General features: G+C 38.3%; 2 protein-coding genes across 8 annotated transcripts in view; one reads left to right on the top strand and one right to left on the bottom strand.

Moving 5' to 3' along the window:
* EVI5 (ecotropic viral integration site 5) overlaps window positions 1-23,032 on the top strand; it is a 271,308-nt gene that overhangs the window by 168,842 nt on the left and 79,434 nt on the right. For all 7 annotated transcript variants that reach the window (XM_033200700.1, XM_033200699.1, XM_033200704.1 and 4 more), the window contains 2 exons: window positions 1,291-1,437; window positions 3,589-3,684. In XM_033200700.1, the coding sequence (XP_033056591.1) occupies window positions 1,291-1,437; window positions 3,589-3,684 (243 nt within the window). The remainder of the gene's footprint in view (window positions 1-1,290; window positions 1,438-3,588; window positions 3,685-23,032) is intronic.
* LOC117076813 (40S ribosomal protein S2-like) lies at window positions 16,195-17,128 on the bottom strand. The gene has a single exon (XM_033200706.1). The coding sequence runs from the start codon at window positions 16,942-16,944 to the stop codon at window positions 16,243-16,245; it is 702 nt and encodes a 233-aa protein (XP_033056597.1). The 5' UTR covers window positions 16,945-17,128; the 3' UTR covers window positions 16,195-16,242.

The following is a 23,032-nucleotide window of genomic DNA, read 5'->3' on the forward strand; positions in this document are numbered from 1 at the left end:
AACTTTTCTCTCATAATCTAATCTTCACAACATAGCCTCAAAAGGCAAGTAATACTATCTCTACTGAAATTTGGTAGGATTAAATAACTTGGCCAAGGTTTAAGAACTGTTAAATGAGAAGTTAGATTTTTACTTCTTTCTGCTATGAAAGTCCCTACTGTTTCTTTCAGGCCTCTGATAGAGTAATTTAGGGTTGAGAGAATTCAGGCTGGGTCATACCTGAGTGTGAAAACTGTCTCATGTTAGTTCAAAGTCTAGATGTTTTTTTAAGCACATTCTGTAATTCTAATACAATAAACAGCTAGCATTTATTGCTACATATTAGGCCCTGTTACACATATTATCTCATTTAATTCTGAAGACACCAAAATGAGAAATAGAAAGTATTTTATATGCATTTTCCAAATAAGGAAATAGAGACTCAGAGATACTAGCTTGTTTGCTTAATGACCAAATATTAAAACCAGAATTCAAAATCTGTGCTTCATCAAAAGAGACTGTGCTAGACATTGAGAGCATGTAGAAATACACATATGCCGTATTGTGTGACATCAAGTTTACAGCCCAATAAATAGTGATGGTACCTTTTTTTTTCCTTTCCTTTTTTTTTTTTTTCTTTTTGAGACAGAGTCTTGTGTTACCCAGGCTGGAGTGCAGCTGTGTGATCTCAGCTCACTGCAACCTCCGCTTCCTGGGTTCAAGTGATTCTTGTGCATCAGCCTCCCAAGTAACGGATTACAGACATGCACCACCATGCCTGACTAATTTTTGTGTTTTTAGTAGAGACAGGTGTCACCATTTTGGCCAGGCTGGTCCCAAACTCCTGGCCACAAGTGATTTGCCCACCTTGGTCTTGAATGCTGGGATTATAGGCATGAGCCACTGCGCTGGGCATGATGGTACCTTTTGACTGGTTTGTGCTTTCTTTCCAGAACCAGAAAGAGGAATTAAACTCACCATTCCTCTGTCTATCCACTTTGTACTCCCATTGCCAATCTTAGAAAGGAATGCCTTCAAGTTGTGTATAAGCATTTTTATAGTTTACAGCTATTTTTTGTATAAATGGTATATTGAGCTATAATGAGAGTTTCTAATATTGACAGTATGCATTCCTTTGGATGACTTGATTTTAAAGGCAGTTTTATCGTATTTTTTAATGTTGATTTGTTGAATAACACTGACCTATAACTAGTAACATTTTTAATAATGTTGTGTAAAATGGATAGGTAATTTTTTTAAATTTTTAGGTCTTGTAACTATAGTCTGAGTATTTATTTTTCTGATTATTAGAACCAGATCAATAGTAACCATCTTCGAAGAGCAGAACAAGAGGTGGTTAACCTACAGGAGAAAGTGCAGTATCTTTCTGCGCAGAACAAAGGACTCCTTACTCAGTTAAGTGAAGCAAAGCGCAAACAAGCAGAGATTGAATTCAAGGTAAATATATCAATTAACTGATTTTGTTTTTTGTCAGTATAATAATGCCTTTTTTGTGTTTGCCTTATCGTGATTATATTATCTTAAAAACAAAACAAAAAAGCTTGTCCTATTTTCTACTTTTCCTGAACTTGTTTTGGTAGTTGCTGTCAGACCAGGTTAGCTCATCTTGCTTCTGGGGTGGATTTCAGTCAAGAAACATTTTCAGTCACTTCCTTGGTTAATTTAATTTCCTGGACTGGCATTTACTAGTATCTCTTTACAGTTTTTCTTTTGACTGGTAACCCTTTAAAACCGGAGCTTTTAATGGCTTGATCAAAAAAGGTGGGTCATTTAGAGAGGTTAGGGCTCCTCTGCTTTGATTGTTATCTTATTAGTGGGCAGTTAACATTGATATATGTTTTCTGGAGAGACTAGAGAGCAAAAGAAATGTGTATGTACCAGTGTGTTGGCAAAAATGGGTATATTACCCATTATTATTTTAATAAGTTACATACTTTTACTTTTTTGTGAGGTGTTTGGATTCAAAAAGCATCAAAAGTATTTGAATGCAAGTATATTCTTTCCTGAAATAAATTTACAGTATAGCAGTGGTGAGAGAGTGGGGGAAAGGCACAAAGATGGAAGGAGAGGAGGGAGGGTTTGGGGGGTGTGTGTGTGTGTGAAATAACTAAAGAAATGACTGTAGACTCAGCATTAGAATGGATTACTAGAGGCAAGTTATGGGATTTAAAAAAAATAAACTAGGCATCCACCTTTCCATGGTGAGATAGTAGGAATGATACCCGTTAAAGATTCCAGCCTTATTGTTGTATAAGAAATAAGACTTTTGATGGCACATATAAAGCTGTAATTCCATCAACTTATTCTGGTGTCATTAAAAACCAAGAGTGAAGCTTGAATGGTTTATCAGTGTCACTGAAATCCAGAGATGAAATTACATCCTTATAAATATGCATGGCTGGTACAATGTATACTGACAGAAATCTGTAGGCAGTACTGAAATTCATACTGAAGCACAGTCACTTTTGAAGGATATGACTAAACTAATTTATAAATAAAATAATATTAAATGAGGTTGTATCAATCTGATTTGTCATACCAATATCTGATTGAGTTTTTATGATGCTAAATTGTCTGTGTTGACATCTTGTCGATAACTAAATTTAATCTTTTATTTATTATTGATGTTAGTTTTCCTTAAACATATTTTGATAACGGTGTTACTAGATTTAATATTGCTCCTCAAATGCCCTAGTACCTGTTGAGAAAAGTAAAGTGTTCTTTGGAAATAAATCTTTAAGGAACTTACTGTTGAAAATAATAATTTTCTTTGAACTTGTCTAAGTAATGGGCTCAGATTTAGAATATTAGCGGATTTTATGAACTAATATGGGATTTTGTTTAATTTTTAATTGTTCATTAATACTTCTGTGAAGTATGTTACAGTTGCAGACTCTGATATCTCCCCCGTGTTTAAGCTGTGTGTTAATTTATTCAATCTTTCATAATGCCTTTGCAGATTTTGAGAATGACCAATGTATTGTTACCCTAGCACCTAGTACATTCTGATTAAATGTGTATACTTTACCCTGTTATGTTGGAATGATTCAGGAACAAAGTTAATTTTTCAAGAATGCCAGTCCTTGAATTATATAAATCTGATTCATTTTCATTTAGTATTATAAGATTATAGCTTATGATTAACTTATAATTATTAAAGCTTTTTTATTTTTTGTGTAACATGTGTGGATATTGTTTATAATATTAATGTTATTTTCCCTCTCAACTTAATTTGAATGTTCTCCCTTAAAGTTGAGGTATTACAAGCCTGTGAACTCCAGTTTCAAAATGCAGAACACTCTAAAACCCTAGAGTTTTTTCATAAATTTCACACAAATTGCTTTGTTGGCGAAACTTAAAATTTGAATTGATACATGGCCATTTATAATTGTTATTTATTCCACTTGATGTGAACATTTATGTCTCACTGCTTCACTGTATGCATTGAGCATATTGTTTCACTATGGATCCTGCCTTAGACTCTGCTAGATAATACTAATGTATGGTTTATGCCTCCTATTACTTTTCTAAAATCTGAATTCCAAACACATCTGGTTTATTTTGTTTTGGATTGGTTTACCACACTAGAATAAGGAAGAAGTGATGGCTGTGAGGCTCCGGGAAGCAGATAGCATAGCTGCTGTGGCTGAACTACGACAACACATTGCTGAGCTTGAAATCCAGGTACTATGTGAAAATAATAAAGTACATGTAAAAATATGGTTTCTTCTATCCTCTTTGTCTGAACAGTAACTTAGTCTTTATCCTCGTGACTGTGATTCTTTTTTCAATAATCATTCATTTCCAACTTTATTTTTTTTATTGTTGTAAAATAGACTTAACACTTACTATTTTAAAGTATACAGTTCTGTGGCATTAAGTGTACTTGACATTGTTGTGCAGCCATCACCACCATCCATGTCCAGACCTTTTTCATCCTCCCTAACTGAACCTCTTTGCCCATTAAACACTAACTTCCCATTCCCCCAGCAACTGGCAACCACCGGCAACTACAAACCACCATTCTACTTTGTCTCTATGAATTTGACCACTCTGGTTATCTCATGTAAGTGGAATCATACAATACAGTCATATGCTGCATAAGGACATTTCAGTGACGGACAGCATATATGATGATGGTCCCATAGGATGATAACGAAGCTGAAAAATTCCTGTTTTCTAGTGACTATAGCCATCATTATGTTATAGTGCAACACATTACTCATGTGTTTGTGATGAGGCTGGTATAAACAAACCCACTGCACTGCCACTCTTATAAAAGTATAGTACATACAGTTGTGTATAGCACATAATACTTGATAATAAATGACTATGTTACTGGTTCATATGTTTACTATACTATTGGTTGTTTTGCTATACTATTATTGCTATTTTACAGTCTACTTCTACTTATACAAAAAAACAGTTAACTCTAAGACAGTCTCAGATCCTTCAGGAGGTTTTCCAGAAGGCATTGTTTTCATAGGAGATGACAGCTTCATGCGTGTTACTGTCCCCGAAGACCTTCCAGTGGGACAAGATGTGGAGGTTGAAGATAGTGATATTGGTGGTGCTGACCCTGTGTAGGCCTAAGTTAGTATGTGTGTTTGTATCTTAGTTTTTAACACAAATGTTTTAATTTTTCTTTTTTTTTGAGACAGGATCTCACTCTGTTGCCCAGGCCGGAGTTTAGTGGCACAGTCATAGCTCACTGCAGACTCCAACTCCTGGCTCAAGCAGTCCTCATCAGCTTCCCCAGTACCTGGGACTACAGGCACACGTGGCCACGCCTAGCTTATTTTTTTATTTATTTAGTAGCAGTGAGGTCTCACTTTGTTGGCCAGGCTGGTTTCGAACTCCTGGGCTTAAGTGATCCGCCCACCTCTGCCACCCACAGTGCTCAGATTACAAGCATGAGCCACCGCGCCCAGCCTTAATTTTTTTTTAACTTAAAAAAATTTTTTGTTCATCAGGCACAATGGCTTATGCCTGTAATCCCAGCACTTTGGGAGACTGAGGCGGGCAGATCACTTGAGCCCAAGAGTTTGAAACCAACCTGGCTAGCAAAGTGAGACTCCGTCTCTACAAAAAATACAAAATGAAATTAGTGGGACCTGGTGGTGCACCTATAGTCCCAGTCCTAGCTACTCAGGAGGCTGAGGTGGGTGGGTTGCCTGAGCCTGGGAGGTCAAGCCTGCAGTAAGCCATGATCACACCACTGCACTGCAGCCTGGGCCACAGAGTAAGACCCTGTTTCAAAAAATATATTTATTAAAATTAAAAATAGAAAAAAGCTTACAGAATAAATATATAAACAAGAAAATATTTTATACACCTGTATAATATGTTTGCTAAGCTAAATGTTACAAGAGAGTCAAAAAGTTTAAAAAATTGAAAGTTTATAAAGTTACAGTAAGTTAAAGTTAATTTATTATTGAAAGAAAAACCATTTTTTATAATTTAGTGTAGCCTAAGTATACAGTGTTTATAAAATCTACAGTAGGGTCATGTCCTAGGCCTTCACATTCACTCACCACTTACTTACTAACTCACCTAAAGCAACTTCCAGTCTTGCAAGCTTCATTCTTGGTAAGTGCTTTATACAGGTATACATTTTTTATCTTTTATAACATACTTTTCCTGTGCTTTTTCTGTGTTTAGATACACAAATACAGACCATTGTGTTATAGTCACCTACAGTGCCCAGTGCACTAACATGCTGTGCAGGTTTGTAGCCTAGGAGCAATAGGCTATACCATGTAGCCTAGGTGTACAGGAAGCTATACCATGTAGGTTTGTGTCAGTGCACTCTATGATGTTTGCATGATGAAATTGCCTAACGATGCATTTCTCAGAACACATCCCCATTGTTAAGAGATGTGTGACTGTATTTGTCCTTTTGTGACTGGCTTATTTCACTTAATGTTCTCAATGTTCATCCGTGTTATAGTGTATGTACAAATATTCTTCATTTTTAAAGCTGAATAATATTCTATTGTATGTATATACCACATTTTTAATCTGTTCATTCATTGATGACATTTAGGATGCTTTCATGTTTCAGCTATTGTGAATAATGCTGCTATGAACACAGGTGTACAAATTTCTGTTCAGGTCCCTGCTTTTTTTTTTAAATTTTTTATTATTATACTTTAAGTTCTAGGGTACGTGTGCACAACGTGCAGGTTTGTTACATATGTATACTTGTGCCATGATGGTGTGCTGCACCCATCAACTCGTCAGCACCCATCAACTCATCATTTACATCAGGTATAACTCCCAATGCAATCCCTCCCCTCTCCCCCCTCCCCACAACAGGCCCCAGTGTATGATGTTCCCCCGCCTGAGTCCAAGCGATCTCATTGTTCATTTCCCACCTATGAGTGAGAACATGTGCTGTTTGGTTTTCTGTTCTTGTGATAGTTTGCTGAGAATGATGGTTTCCAGCTGCATCCATGTCCCTACAAGGGGCACAAACTCATCCTTTTTTATGGCTGCATGGTACTCCATGGTGTATATGTGCCACATTTTCTTAATCCAGTCTGTCACAGATGGACATTTGGGTTGATTCCAAGTCTTTGCTATTGTGAATAGTGCCGCAATAAACATACGTGTGCATGTGTCTTTATTAGCAGCATGATTTATAATCCTTTGGGTATATACCCAGTAGTGGGATGGCTGGGTCATATGGTATTTCTAGTTCTAGATCCTTGAGGAATCACCATACTGTTTTCCATAATGGTTGAACTAGTTTACAATCCCACCAACAGTGTAAAAGTGTTCCTATTTCTCCACAACCTCTCCAGCACCTGTTGCTTCCTGACTTTTTAATGATTGCCATTCTAACTGGTGTGAGATGGTATCTCATTGTGGTTTTGATTTGCATTTCTCTGATGGCCAGTGATGACGAGCATTTTTTCATATGTCTGTTGGCTGTATGCATGCCTTCTTTTGAGAAGTGTCTGTTCATATCCTTTGCCCACTTTTTGATGGGGTTGTTTGTTTTTTTCTTGTAAATTTGTTTGAGTTCTTTATAGGTTCTGGATATTAGCCCTTTGTCAGATGAGTAGATTGCAAAAATATTCTCCCATTCTGTAGGTTGCCTGTTCACTCTGATGGTGGTTTATTTTGCTGTACAGAAGCTCTTTAGTTTAATTAGATCCCATTTGTCAATTTTGGCTTTTGTTGCCATTGCTTTTGGTGTTTTAGACATGAAGTCCTTGCCCATGCCTATGTCCTGAATGATATTACCTCTGTTTTCTTCTAGGGTTTTTATGGTATTAGGTCTAACATTTAAGTCTCTAATCCATCTTAAATTAATTTTCGTATAAGGAGTAAGGAAAGGATCCAGTTTCAGCTTTCTACTTATGGCTAGCCAATTTTCCCAGTACCATTTATTAAATAGGGAATCCTTTCCCCATTTCTTGTTTTTGTCAGGTTTGTCAAAGATCAGATGGCTGTAGATGTGTGGTATTATTTCTGAGCACTCTGTTCTGTTCCATTGGTCTATATCTCTGTTTTGGTCGCAGTACCATGCTGTTTTGGTTACTGTAGCCTTGTAGTATAGTTTGAAGTCAGGTAGTGTGATGCCTCCAGCTTTGTTCTTTTGACTTAGGATTGTCTTGGCAGTGCGGGCTCTTTGTTGGTTCCGTATGAACTTTAAAGCAGTTTTTTCCAATTCTGTGAAGAAAGTCATTGGTAGCTTGATGGGGATGGCATTAAATCTATAAATTACCTTGGGCAGTATGGCCATTTTCACGATATTGATTCTTCCTATCCATGAGCATGGTATGTTCTTCCATTTGTTTGTGTCCTCTTTGATTTCACTGAGCAGTGGTTTGTAGTTCTCCTTGAAGAGGTCCTTTACATCCCTTGTAAGTTGGATTCCGAGGTATTTTATTCTCTTTGAAGCAATTGTGAATGGAAGTTCATTCATGATTTGGCTCTCTGTTACTGGTGTATAAGAATGCTTGTGATTTTTGCACATTAATTTTGTATCCTGAGACTTTGCTGAAGTTGCTTATCAGCTTAAGGAGATTTTGGGCTGAGACGATGGGGTTTTCTAAATATACCATCATGTCATCTGCAAACAGGGACAATTTGACTTCTTCTTTTCCTAACTGAATATCCTTTATTTCTTTCTCTTGCCTGATTGCCCTAGCCAGAACTTCCAACACTGTGTTGAATAGGAGTGGTGAGAGAGGGCATCCCTGTCTTGTGCCAGTTTTCAAAGGGAATGCTTCCAGTTTTTGCCCATTCAGTATGATATTGGCTGTGGGTTTGTCATAAATAGCTCTTATTATTTTGAGATATGTTCCATCAATACGGAATTTATTGAGAGTTCTTAGCATGAAGGGCTGTTGAATTTTGTCAAAGGCCTTTTCTGCATCTATTATCATGTAGTTTTTGTCTTTGGTTCTGTTTATATGCTGGATTACGTTTATTGATTTGTGTATGTTGAACCAGCCTTGCATCCCAGGGATGAATCCCACTTGATCATGGTGGACAAGCTTTTTGATATGTTGCTGGATTCGGTTTGCCAGTATTTTATTGAGGATTTTTGCATCGATGTTCATCAGGGATATTGGTCTAAAATTCTCTTTTTTTGTTGTGTCTCTGCCAGGCTTTGGTATCAGGATGATGCTGGCCTCATAAAATGAGTTAGGGAGGATTCCCTCTTTTTCTTTTGATTGGAATAGTTTCAGAAGGAATGGTACCAGCTCCTCCTTGTACCTCTGGTAGAATTCAGCTGTGAATCCATCTGGTCCTGGACTTCTTTTGGTTGGTAGGCTGTTAATTATTGCCTCAATTTCAGAGCCTGCTATTGGTCTATTCAGGGATTCAACTTCTTCCTGGTTTAGTCTTGGGAGGTGTAAGTGTCCAGAAAATTATCCATTTCTTCTGGATTTTGTAGTTTATTTGCGTAGAGGTGTTTATAGTATTCTGTGATGGTAGTTTGTATTTCTGTGGGGTTGGTGGTGATATCCCCTTTATCATTTTTTATTGCGTCTATTTGATTCTTCTCTCTTTTCTTCTTTATTAGTCTTGCTAGTGGTCTATCAATTTTGTGGATCTTTTCAAAAAACCAACTCCTGGATTCATTGATTTTTTGAAGGGTTTTTTGTGTCTCTATCTCCTTCAGTTCTGCTCTGATCTTAGTTATTTCTTGCCTTCTGCTAGCTTTTGAATGTGTTTGCTCTTGCTTCTCTAGTTCTTTTAATTGTGATGTTAGAGTGTCAATTTTAGATCTTTCCTGCTTTCTCTTGTGGGCATTTAGTGCTATAAATTTCCCTCTACACACTACTTTAAATGTGTCCCAGAGATTCTGGTATGTTGTATCTTTGTTCTCATTGGTTTCAAAGAACATCTTTATTTCTGCCTTCATTTCGTTATGTACCCAGTAGTCATTCGGGAGCACGTTGTTCAGTTTCCACGTAGTTGAGCGGTTTTCATTGAGTTTCTTAGTCCTGAGTTCTAGTTTGATTGCACTGTGGTCTGAGAGACAGTTTGTTATAATTTCTGTTCTTGTACATTTGCTGAGGAGTACTTTACTTCCAATTATGTGGTCAATTTTGGAATAAGTGCGATGTGGTGCTGAGAAGAATGTATATTCTGTTGATTTGGGGTGGAGAGTTCTGTAGATGTCTATTAGGTCTGCTTGGTGCAGAGCTGAGTTCAATTCCTGGATATCCTTGTTAACTTTCTGTCTTGTTGATCTGTCTAATGTTGACAGTGGAGTGTTGAAGTCTCCCATTATTATTGTATGGGAGTCTAAGTCTCTTTGTAAGTCTCTAAGGACTTGCTTTATGAATCTGGGTGCTCCTGTATTGGGTGCATATATATTTAGGAGAGTTAGCTCTTCCTGTTGAATTGATCCCTTTACCATTATGTAATGGCCTTCTTTGTCTCTTTTGATATTTGATGGTTTAAAGTCTGTTTTATCAGAGACTAGGATTGCAACCCCTGATTCTTTTTGTTCTCCATTTGCTTGGTAGATCTTCCTTCATCCTTTATTTTGAGCCTATGTGTGCCTCTGCATGTGAGATGAGTCTCCTGAATACAGCAAACTGATGGCTCTTGACTCTTGATCCAGTTTGCCAGTCTGTGTCTTTTAATTGGACCATTAGTCCATTTACATTTAAGGATAATATTGTTATGTGTCAACTTGTTCCTGTCATTATGATATTAGCTGGTTATTTTGCTCGTTAGTTGATGCAGTTTCTTCCTAGCCTCGATGGTCTTTACATTTTGGCCTGTTTTTGCAATGGCTGGTACCGGTTGTTCCTTTCCATGTTTAGGGCTTCCTTCAGGGTCTCTTGTAAGGCAGGCCTGGTGGTGACAAAATCTCTAAGCATTTGCTTATCTGTAAAGGATTTTATTTCTCCTTCACTTATGAAACTTAGTTTGGCTGGATATGAAATTCTGGGTTGAAAATTCTTTTCTTTGAGTGTTGAATACTGGCCCCCACTCTCTTCTGGCTTGTAGAGTTTCTGCTGAGAGATCTGCTGTTAGTCTGGTGGGCTTCCCTTTGTGGGTAACCCGACCTTTCTCTCTGGCTGCCCTTAACAGTTTTTCCTTCATTTCAACTTTGGTGAATCTGGCAATTATGTGTCTTGGAGTTGCTCTTCTCGAGGAGTATCTTTGTGGCCTTCTCTGTATTTCCTAAATTTGAATGTTGGCCTGCCTTCCTAGGTTGGGGAAGTTCTCCTGGATGATATCCTGAAGAGTGTTTTCCAACTTGGTTCCATTTTCCCCCTCACTTTCAGGCACCCCAATCAGACGTAGATTTGGTCTTTTCACATAATCCCATACTTCTTGACGGCTCTGCTCATTTCTTTTTCCTCTTTTTTCTTTAGACTTCTCTTCTCGGTTTGTTTCATTCATTTGATCCTCAATCGCTGATATTCTTTCTTCCAGTTGATCGAGTCGGTTACTGAAGCTTGTGCATTTGTCACGTATTTCTCGTGTCATGGTTTTTATCTCTGTCAGTTCGTTTATGGCCTTCTCTGCATTGATTATTCTAGTTATCCATTCTTCCATTCTTTTTTCAAGATTTTTAGTTTCTTTGCGCTGGTTACATGATTCCTCCTTTAGCTCTGAGACGTTTGATTGACTGAAGCCTTCTTCTCTCAACTTGTCAACGTCATTCTCCATCCACCTTTGATCCATTGCTGGTGATGAGATGCGCTCTGATTTTTTGAATTTCCAGCTTTTCTGCCCTGCTTTTTCCCCATTTTTGTGGTTTTATCTGCCTCTGGTCTTTGATGATGGTGACGTACTGACGGGGTTTTGGTGTGGGTGTCCTTCCTGTTTGTTAGTTTTCCTTCTAACAGTCAGGACCCTCAGCTGTAGGTCTGGTGGAGATTGCTTGAGGTCCACTCCAGACCCTGTTTGCCTGGGTATCAGCAGCAGAGGCTGCAGAAGATAGAACATTGCTGAACAGAGAGTGTACCTGTCTGATTCTTGCTTTGGAAGCTTCGTCTCGGGGTGTACCCCGCTGTGTGAGGTGTGGGGTGTCGGTCTGCCCCTAGTGGGGGATGTCTCCCACTTAGGCTGCTCAGGGGTCAGGGACCCACTTGAGCAGGCAGTCTGTTTGTTCTCAGATCTCAACCTCTGTGTTGGGAGATCCACTGCTCTCTTCAAAGCTGTCAGACAGGGTCGTTTGCATCTGCAGAGGTTTCTGCTGCTTTTTTTTTTGTTTAGCTGTGCCCTGTCCCCAGAGGTGGAGTCTACAGAGACAGGCAGGCCTCCTTGAGCTGCTGTGGGCTCCACCCAGTTCGAGCTTCCCAGCAGCTTTGTTTACCTACTTAAGCCTCAGCAATGGCAGGCGGGCGCCCCTCCCCCAGCCTTGCTGCTGCCTTGCCCTTAGATGGCAGACTGCTGTGCTAGCCATGAGGGAGGCTCCGTGGGCGTGGAACCCTCCTGGCCAGGTATGGGATGTAATCTCCTGGTGTGCCATTTGCTAAGACCCTTGGTAAAGCGCAGTATTGGGGTGGAAGTTACGTGATTTTCCAGGTGTTGTGTGTCTCAGTTCCCCTGGCTAGGAAAAGGATTCCCTTCCCCTTTGCGCTTCCCAGTTGAGGCAATGCCTCACCCTGCTTCAGCTCTTGCTGGTCAGGCTGCAGCAGCTGACCAGCACCGATTGTCCGATTGTCCAGCACTCCCTAGTGAGAGGAACCCAGTACCTCAGTTGAAAATGCAGAAATCACCTGTCTTTTTTGCTCGCCCTGGGAGCTGGAGACTGGAGCTGTTCGGCCATCTTGCTCCGCCCCCTCCAGGTCCCTGCTTTTACCTCTTTTGAGTACATAGAAGTGGAATTGCTGGATCATATAGTAATTGTTTAATTTTTTAAGAAATTGCCACACCATTTTCCAGAGAATCTACACCATTTTACATTTCTACCAGCAATGCATGAGGATTTCATCTTTTCCACATTCTCACCAACACTTGTTAATTTTCTGTTGTTGTTTTTATAATTACCATCCTAATGGGTGTGAAGTGGTATCTCATTGTGGTTTTGATTTGCGTTTCCCTGATGATTTGCTGTGTTGGGCATACTTTCGTGTGCTTATTTCGCATTTATGTATCTTCTTCAGAGAAATGGCTATTCAGGTCCTTTGCTTAATTGAACCAGGTTGTTTGTTGTTTTTGTTGTTGAGTTATAGGAGTTATTTAAATATTCTCAATATCCCTTTCTTATCAGATATATGGTTTGCAAATATTTCTCCCATTACGTTTGTTGCCTTTTCTCTGTTGATAGTGTTTTTATCACAAAAGTTTTTAATTGTGCTGAATCAACCTACCTGGGTTTTTTTTTTTTTTTTTTTTTTTTGGTGTTGTTTACTGTGCTCCAGGTCCAGTGAAAATTTATCATATTTCGATATTATAAAACCATCTTCAAAATAAAATTCAAAGCTTTAAAAATAAATATGTTTTTACAGGGCACAGTAGCTCACGCCTGTAATCCCAGTGCTTTGAGAGGCCAAGGTCAGGGGGTTGCTGGAGGCCAGGAGTTCAAGACCAGCCTGGGCAGTAGAGTAAGACCCTGTCTCTACAAAACAATTTTAAAAATTAGCTAGGGCCATGATAATACACTCCTATAGCCCTTGCTAATTGGAAGGCTAAGGTGGAACGACCCCTTGAGGCCAGAAGTAGGAGTTCCACATTACAGTGAGCTGTGATCAAACCACTGCACTCCAGTCTGAGTGACAGAGTGAGACCTTGTCTCTAAAATAAATTTTTTAAATAAAAGTAAATGTGTTTTGTCACTTCTTATGCGTTACTTCTTCTTGTATAATATGATAAAAGTGTTAAGTTTTCCCTGTGGATGAAATGTTATGTTTAAAATCTGTCTTTCAAAGTTTTTAATTACATTGTACTCCAAGTCACAATAGTCTTTGCTGCAACATGTAGAATTTTCTTCTCACCTGAAATTTCCTTTTGTCCTTAAATTTCAATTTAAAATGTAGTTGATTTCCAAACTTACATATTATATTATAGCCTCATCTTTTAATCTGGATCAAAGGTAACCACAACACATTACGATTTGTATGTTTATGAAAAGGTATCCTTTGTGTTTTGCTGGTAGTAATCCCCATAAAGTGCACATATTCAGGAAAACCTCAAATATGAACCAACTACATAATATATTTGTAATCAGTTGTTTAAATCATGCTGTCATATGTGATTTTAGCATTAGTCTGTACTTTTCTAACATCAAGAAAATCCTAAGAATTTACCACATTTCTATACATCTTAGTCACAGAATAGTAAGATTTAAATCACTCTTTTTGTTGATTCTGAAATATTTATTAAAATGAAGAACCTGGCATGCAGAATTTTTGTTTAAAATGAAATATGATATGCGTTACACTGTTTTTGAAAAATAGAAAATTCATGGATTTTTTTTTTTTTTTTTAACATCTTCCAATCCTTTACCCCTATCCCCGCATCTAGCCCCTGGTAACCACCATTCTACTCTGTACTTTTGAGTTCAGCTTTTGTATCCCACATGTGAGATCACACAGTGTTTGTCTTTCTGAGCCTAGCTTATTTCACTTAATGTTCTCCAGGCTCATTCGTATTGTTGTGAATGACAGAATTTCCTTCCTTTTTAAGACTGAATAATATTCCATTGTGTGTATGTGCACCACTTTTTCTTTATTCATTCATCCACTGATTGACATTTAGGTTGGTTGCATGTGTTGGCTATTGTGAATGATGCAGTGAACATGGGAGTGCAAATATCTTTTCAACATACTGATTTCATTTCCTTTGGATATATACCCAGTAGTAGAATTGTTAGATCGTATCATCTGTTTTTAATTTTTTGAGGATTTACATTTCTACCCACAGTGTGTAAGAGTTCCCTTTCCACCACATCCTCTCCAGCACTTGCTGTCTTTCATCTTTTTGATAATGGCCATTCTAACAGGTGTGAGGTGATAGAATGGTTACTGTTATTACAGTAGGGATATATTATCATCAACAGGCTCTTGATAAAGTGATCACTGGAATCCTAATTGCCAAATTTGTTGCTATTTTTTCAGTATTTGCCAGCTCGTGCTTATTGCATTTGTTGTTGACCATTTCGTCCTCCTTGCATTCTCACCTCCCCTAACTTTGCTACCACCACTTACTTTTGACTCTCTTCTTTCTTGTTTAACTGTTGTTTACAGTCATCTTTATCAGTTGTGGATGTGTGTATTCCTCTGAAATCCAAGGTTTTGGCTTTTACAAACTATACCCGAATGAAGGGTCTCACATGGCTTCAGGAGCCGTCTTTACCAGGGTTCCCCAACCCCCAGGCCACAGACAGGTATCAGTCCGTGGCCTGTTAGGAACTGGGCCGCACAGCAGGAGGTGAGCGGGCAACCAGCAGCATACTGCCTGAGCTCTGCCTCCTGTCAGATCAGTGGTGTCATTAGATTGTCACAGGAGCACAAATCCTATTGTGAACTGCACATGCCAGGGATCTCGGTTGCACTCTCCTTATAAGAGAATCTAATGCCTGATGATCTGAGGTGGAAGAGTTTCATTCTGAAACCATTCTCCTACCTCTCTATGGAAAAATTATCTTCCACGAAATCTGTCCTTAGTACCAAAAAGGTTGGGGACCACTAATCGTTGCAACAGTGAATCATAATTTATCTCCAGCCCTAGCCTGTTTCCTCTTACCAATAATTTTCTAAATAGTTTAATAATTTAAAAATTATGAAACATGATGTACAGAAAAGTTAATAAAACAAAGTTACATTGTATGTATAAAAATATATATGTAAAACTTCTAACCGAGGTTAAGACAGACAAAATTGCCTGTACTCAAGAAGTCTATCCAATCACACCCTGTTCCCTATCCTGGACTTTTATGACACTCACTCTTTCGCCTTTCCTTATAATTGTGTCATCTTCCCATACATCTCTGATCTATACAGTTAGTTTTCCCAGCTTCTCAGTTTTGCAGAGTCATATGGAATATTTTGTGTCTTCTTGTTCAACATTATTTTTGTAAAAATCATTTTGTTGTACATATTTCATTTTTTAAAGTATATCACAGTGTATTCATTTTACTATTAGTGGATGTTTGGGAATTTCCAGGTTGGGAGTGTTACAAATAATATGGTGATTATGAGCACTCTTATTGTGCATAAGTTTCTCTAGCATGTATACCAAAGTGTGAAATTGCCACATTGTACAGCTTGCAAATCTTCAACTTTATTTTCCAAATTGCTTGTAGTAGTTTAAACTCCATACAGCTGCATGTTGAAGTTCTTGTTATTCCACACCCTTCCAATACTTGGTGGTGTCACATGATTTAATTTTTGCCAATCTGGTGGTATTTCACTGTGTTTTTCGTTTACATTTTCTTGATTACTAAGGATGTTGGCCATTTTGGATTTCTGTTTTTGTAAAGTGCCTGTTAATGTCTTTTGTTTATATTTTTCTATTAGGTTGTCTTTTTCTTATGGATATGGAGTTATTTATATATTGATGTTATATGTTGCAAATAGCTACTACCACTCTGTAACTTGTCCTCTGTTGTTATTTTTCCTTTATTGTGTCTTTTGATGAGTAGACTAGTAGTTTTAATGGGTACTGAACCATTCTACCTGGAAGCAGTACAGAAAGTTTAAATTTAACATGTTTAAAATCAGATGTGTTCCAAAATGTTTTCCTTATTGTATATTTCAAGTCTTTTTTTTTTCCAGGCTTAATTCACTTTATTTTTCTTGTATAAAAAGCCTATGTTGTAGCCACAGCTGGAGCCTGGGTCTGCTGTACGGAGACTCTGGTGTGGGTCTTGACAAGGTGGTCAGTGAATTCCTGATAGGGAGACTTGGTAAACACAGTCTCCTTCCAGAGGTCAGGGGTCAGGTAGCTGTAGGTCTTAGAGATGGCATCAAAGGTGGCCTTGGCTAAGTTGCCCAGGATGGCAGTGCAGCCCCAGGCTGAGGTGTAGCAGTCATCAATACCAGCCATCATGAGCAGCTTCTTGGGCACAGGCACTGAGACGATGCCAGTGCCCCTGGGTGCAAGGATGAGGCGCACCAGCACAGAGCTGCAGCAGCCTGTCACCTTGCAAGGGACGGTGTGGGGCTTGCCAATCTTGTTCCCCCAGTAGCCTCTGCGCACCGGGACAATGGAGAGTTTGGCCAGGATGATGGCCCCACGGATGGCGGTGGCCACCTCCTTGGAGCACTTAACACCCAGGCTGACGTGGCCATTGTAGTCCCCAATAGCAACAAACGCCTTGAACCTGGTGCGCTGGCCAGCACGGGTCTGCTTCTGCACCGGCATAATCTTCAAAACCTCGTCTTTGAGAGAGGCCCCCAAGAAAAAGTCAATGATCTCAGATTCCTTAATGGGCAGAGAGAAGAGGTAGATCTCCTCCAGGGACTTGATCTTCATGTCCTTGACCAGGCGGCCCAGCTTGGTGACGGGCATCCACTCCTTATCCTCGGCCTTGCCTCCGCGAGCTCCGCGGCCTCGGCCCCGACCGCATCCACGGCCCGACCCCGGCCCCGGATGCCACTGCCAAAACCTCAGCGGAAGCCACCGTGGTTCCCCGTCCCAGGGCCACCAGGGCCTCCGGGCCCCCTCGCTGCACCGGCGTCATCCGCCATTTGGTGTTTTCTTGGAGAAGAGCTTTTTCAAGTCTTTATTAAAGGATCATCTCTTACAAAAATCAGCCAGGCGTGGTGGCAGACACCTGTAATCCCAGCTACCCGCAGACACCTGTAATCCCAGCTACCCGGGAGGCTGAGACAGGAGAATCCCTTGAACCCAGGAGGTAGAGGTTGTGGTGAGCTGAGATCATGCCACAGCACCCCAGCCTGGGTGACAGAATGAGATTCCATCTCAAAAAAACAAACAAACAAAAACCCAAAAAAAGGAAACAAAATAAAAGATCATCTCTTATCAAATTTTTCAACCTACTGGTAATCTCACTTACTCTTTCTTACCCTCTACCAGATATACCAAGGGTGTATATGTAAGGTATGCAAATATTCAGTTTTAGCAGCTAACATTATTTCACAAAGTGCTTGTGCTAGTTTTTCTTTCCCATCAACCTGTTAGCTATTGTAGATTAACCTTCTACAATAAGAGTTCGTACAGATTAAAGTGTATCGCCCAACTCCTCAATCTTTCAAAATAGAAAAGTCTTAAGTAAAAAACTAAATAAAAGGTAATTTGAGTCATTTTTCAAACTTTTTTTGAGTCTTTTATAACATTTCTCTTCTCCCTACCACTCCATTAGTTCATCTGCTTATCCTTTACCTGAACTGTTGTTGTAACCCCCCTTCCAGTTTCCTTTGCTCCAGCTTCAGCTCTTCTATAAATTACAAAAGCTGTCTCTCTAAAACATAGAAATTTCATTGACTGCCTTTTAAATACCAAATCATATCAAAACTCCTTAGCATCCTTTTTATTATTGCCCAAACTGAATTTCTAGCTTCATCTCTCACCATTATCTCCCCATCCTCATCCCCAACACTTACATGCTGTATTCTGCCTACTGTGAATTATCCTATTCCTGCACCTATGACATTCTTTCAAAATTCTGTGCCATTCTGCATGTTGCTCTATCTTCCTAAATTGCTGTATTTTTCTGAACTTCCTACTCCTCTACTTTTGAAGTATTTCTGTTTCTCTTTCAGGTCTTAAGACTGAGTGCTTTTTGGCTAACTTTCTGTTAATTTGCTTAGTAAATGAGTTTTCAGTAGATGTCTTAAACAGGCTTCAATATTTAATTATATGTATATATCTATATAGATACAGATGTATAGAGGTATATTTTTAATGCAGATTAAGATTCATAAATAGATCTTTCATTAAAACCTGAAACTTTTTTCAGTTATCAAAGTAATATATTTTAGGTTATTTCTTAGTCATGGAAATATATTAGATCATTTTCAAGTTCCACTAGGGGGAGAACTCAACTTAGTCTAAGATTTTTGTACTTCAGATCTCTTCAGATTAACTCTTCCAATTACTGGTACTGTCTTGTGAGTAAAATTTTTTTGCACAAACCGAATTCTCTCAAACTCTTCTTTTAATAAATTATATTATTATTTAATCTGTTATTCATATAAAGCCTGCTTTTTAATGTAGCTATGAAAATTATACTTTTGTAAACATCTTATTTCGATGAGAAAATACATTAGATGAAGAAATACTCATTTTTATAAATACTATAACATTGTAATATATAGATACTTATATATAGATTATAGTATATCTATATATATACTATGTAGCATATAGATATAGGTAGACTGAAATTTATTAAATTTATTTTCAAAGATTATTCAGTCTACTTAGAATTTTTAGGTCTAATTTAAGATTTACCATCTACTGCCATGTTGTTATTCTGACGTAACAACTACATCTGTAATCTAATTATATTGTTTATAATAATGCCTCCTCCACCACCCTGTCTTTGTTGGAGCTGTTTTGTATTTGTGTCTTACAGTGAACTTAACCATTTTTAAGTGTAGCAGCTTTCAAATTTTAGACATTTTCCTAGAACTGTTTTTAGAAGTTACTGTTACCTAGTTTTCTTCTCTAAATGAATGACAATTACTTATTGGTGGGTTTTTTGCTATAAAATTATTACATTGTTCTGCTGTAATGCTCAGTTTGGAACAGATTATACAACCTGTAAAATTAAGAAGTTGAACTCTAAGGTTCTATCACATACAAAACAATATTATACCTTATATAGCATTTAAATATTTTTTGACAATTCTGAGTTACCATGAATTTTAATTATTATGTACTCATCTCACTTTATTAATACCTCTATGACTTTCTTTCCTTTTTTTTTTTTTTTTTTTTGAGACAGAGTCTCACTCTGTTGCCCAGGTTGGAGTGCAGTGGCCTGATCTCAGCTCACTACAAGCTCCGCCTCCCGGGTTCACGCCATTCTCCTGCCTCAACCTCCTAAGTAGCTGGGACTACAGGCGCCTGCCAACACGCCTGGCTAATTGTTTGTATTTTTTTTTTAGTAAAGATGGAGTTTCACTGTGTTAGCCAGGATGGTCTCAGTCTCCTGACCTCATGATCTGCCCGCCTTGGCCAAAGTGCTGGGATTATAGGCGAGAGCCACCATGCCCGGCCACCTTGTGACTTTCTCTTTGGCCAAGTTTTTACCTTAAATAACTTCCTATTCTAGTTACTAGACTCTTATGTTGTTTTATTTTTTCTTCATAACAATTATTACTTTTTTCATAAATTATACATATTTTTATTTTTTATTTTTATTTTAGATGTGGGGGTACATGTGAAGGTTTGTAGATAAACACATGTCATGGGGGTTTGTTGTACGTATTATTACGTCACCCAGGTATTAAGCTCAGTACCCAATAGTTATCTTTTCTGCTCCTCTCCCTCCTCCCCCCCTTCCTCCTCAACATAGTTTTATTTTTAATTGTCCACATTCCCCACTGGAGCATAAGCTCCATGGGAGTGCAAGAGTGGAATTTTTGTCTGTCTTATTCATTACTATATTCTCTTTTGGGCAGTGGTGGGGGAGACAAGGTCTCAAGATCACACCACTGCACCCCAGCCTGGGTGACAGAACGAGACTCCATCTCAAAAAAAAAAAGGTCTCACTCTGTTGCTCAGACCAGAGTGCAGTGGTGTGATCATAGCTCACTGCAGCCTTGACCTATTGGGCTCAAGCAATCCACCCACCTCAGCCTCCCAAGTAGCTGGGACTACAGGAGCACACCACCACACCTGACTAATTTTTGTGTTTTTTTGTAGAGATCGAGTTTGGCTCTGTTGTCCAGGCTGGTCTCGAACCCCTGAGCTCAAGCGATCTGCCCTCCCAAAGTGCTGGACCTCCCAAAGTGCTGGGACTACAGGTGTAAGCCACTGCACACAGCCTCGTTGCTGTATTGAGTGCTTACTATATAATGCCTGATACATAACCATCATTCAGTAGATATTTGTATTTGACCAAATTTGACCAGTAGATATTTGAATTTTGATAATAATTAATTCATCTGCTGATGTTATTTCTACAGTAAATGATTTTTAATGTATGCAGTTGTCACCATATTCACACATGCATCAACTTGTATACGTTCTTTTATTATTAGGTCACTACCAGTTAGGAAGGAGAAAATGAATTCAGCCTCCGTCCAAATGTATTTACCATTACAGAGTCGGAGTGAGTGAGCCTAGGTCCCTTCTTTGACATGTTTTTGAATAGAATTTAAACCTCTGAAAATTAATGTATATTTATTGTTTGTATTAATGACTGTAATAATATGTGAGAAGATGCTAACTCTTATCAGAATTTTTTGTTTTCTATCCTCACATATGCTTTAGAACCCAGTTTTCTGGTTGAATGTCTCAGTCTAAAGGAACTTCTTTTAGTAGCCTGCAAAAATAAATATGACATATCTTAATCAGAATAAAGAGCTTCAAGAAATTTAGTTATGAAGAACAAGAGGATTTTAAAATCCTGAATGTCTCTGTGGTCCCAACTTTTTGTCTTTTTGTTTTCTTCTAATTGCTAGAGATTCTGTATTGGTTAAAAGAATGGATTTTGGAGTCCAACGTCTTATTAGCCTCTTATCTTTGGCAAGTTATTTAATGTATTTGTTGATTCACTCATTCATAACTGAGGATTCTAAAGCTATCTGCCTTACAGTTGTTGGGATCAAATGAGAAAGCTCATGTAAAGTGTTCTTTCTTGCCTACATAATATCCAGAAAAACAGCTCGTAGACTTTATGTAAAAAGTCACATTCAATATTGTGGAGTCCCAAAAATTATAACCAAACTAGAAAGTTCTGAAACTCTTTGGGTTTCCTTCAAGATAGTCTTTAACAACCTTAGATACTGAATATGTATTCCTTTCCAAAAATTATGTAAAGCCTGAAATTAAGAATTATCTTGGGGCCTGGTGTGGTGACTCACACCTGTAATCCCAGCACTTTGGGAGGCTGAGACAGGCTGATCACTTGGGGTCAGGAGTTCAATAATTATCTGGGCTTTTTGTTTTTTCTGTAATATATACTTAAGTAAGCTTCTTTCTGTCCTCTGTGAACCCCTATTTAGTTACACTTCATTTTTGTGTGTTTGCTGTGTTTGGAAATATAGAGCTTACTACTTAACAACTTTACTCCAGGATACTAATAATAAGAGTAATAATAGCTGGCATACCGAACACTTAGTACATATCAGGCAGTGTTCTAAGCCATTTGAGGATATTCACGTATTTAATCCTCACAAAAATCATATGGGATATTGGTTTTGGGGGGTTTTTTGTTATTGTTTTCAAGACAGGGTCTCACTTTGTCGTTCAAGCTGTAAATGCAGTGGCACGATCACGGCTCACTGCAGCCTTGGCCTCCCAAGCTCAAGGGAACTCCCACCTCAGCCTCCAAGTAGCTGGGACTGCAGTCACATGCCACCATGCCCAGCTAATTTTTGTATTTTCTGTAGAGGTGGGGTTTCACTGTGTTCCCCAGGCTGGTATTGATCTCCTGGGCTCAAGCAGTCCACTCGCCTTGACCTCCCAGAGTACGGGGATTACAGGCATGAGCCACCAAGCCCAGCAAGATATTGTTAATATCTTCATTTTATAGTTAAGGAAACTGAGGCATAGAGAAGATTTTAAAATGAGATTTTGTTGTTTGTATGAAAACCCACTCTTGAGTTTTTTCCAGGAATAAAATGAATTTCTTTTCTTTAGTATTTCAACGTACTGTCATGGTAGTTTTATAAGTTTTCTTATTAGCATATTGACAGCCTCCTGTAAATCTGCTTATTATACAACTAAAGTTACTATTAGTTCCCTGTTCATTACTTAAAATTTTTCAGTTGTTTCCCCTGGCATTGGAGAAAAATTCAAACTCTGACTCTCCTCGTAAGATCCTTCCTACTCGAATTCTTGCCTACTTTGCTAGCTTTATTTCCCAGTTACCCTAACGTATATATGCCCTGTACTTGAGGCCCAGTATACTAGTTAAGAATCCTTCAAATCTGTCATCCCATTTTACTCCATGTTTTTCTTCCTCCTCCTTTGATCTTGCTTTTTATTTCAAAAGTCAGCTTAAGCTTGACTGGTTGTGATCAGCATTCCCTGATAATGCCATCTTACCTGATTTTGTGTGTCTGCTCTTCTAACACCCTTTGTTAGAGACCTTTCTTATACCATCTCACACTACTGTAATTAATTCTTTTCAACTTTTCTGTCCACCATGTGCAGCTGAAGTTCATTGAGGATAAGGACCATTATTTGACTTTATATTTCCAATATCAGCATACTAGCAACAGTTAAAATATTTTTATTTACTGAAATAATCTGTGTGTAATAGTTTATTTCTTGAAATATCAATTTGACTTTAAATGTTATTCTAATTTTAAAACCCACATGTGAAGAACAGATTAAGTTACAAATTTAAATGGAGTATTGGTTTCAATTTTGTAGATATTTATGGAGTACTTACTATGTGCCAGTCACTATTCTAAACACTACCTGGATTAGTGAACAAAATACAAAAATCCGTTTCCTC

This window comes from Trachypithecus francoisi, unplaced genomic scaffold, assembly GCF_009764315.1.
Source record: "Trachypithecus francoisi isolate TF-2019V2 unplaced genomic scaffold, Tfra_2.0 Lachesis_group5, whole genome shotgun sequence".
Classification (NCBI taxonomy): domain Eukaryota; kingdom Metazoa; phylum Chordata; class Mammalia; order Primates; family Cercopithecidae; genus Trachypithecus; species Trachypithecus francoisi.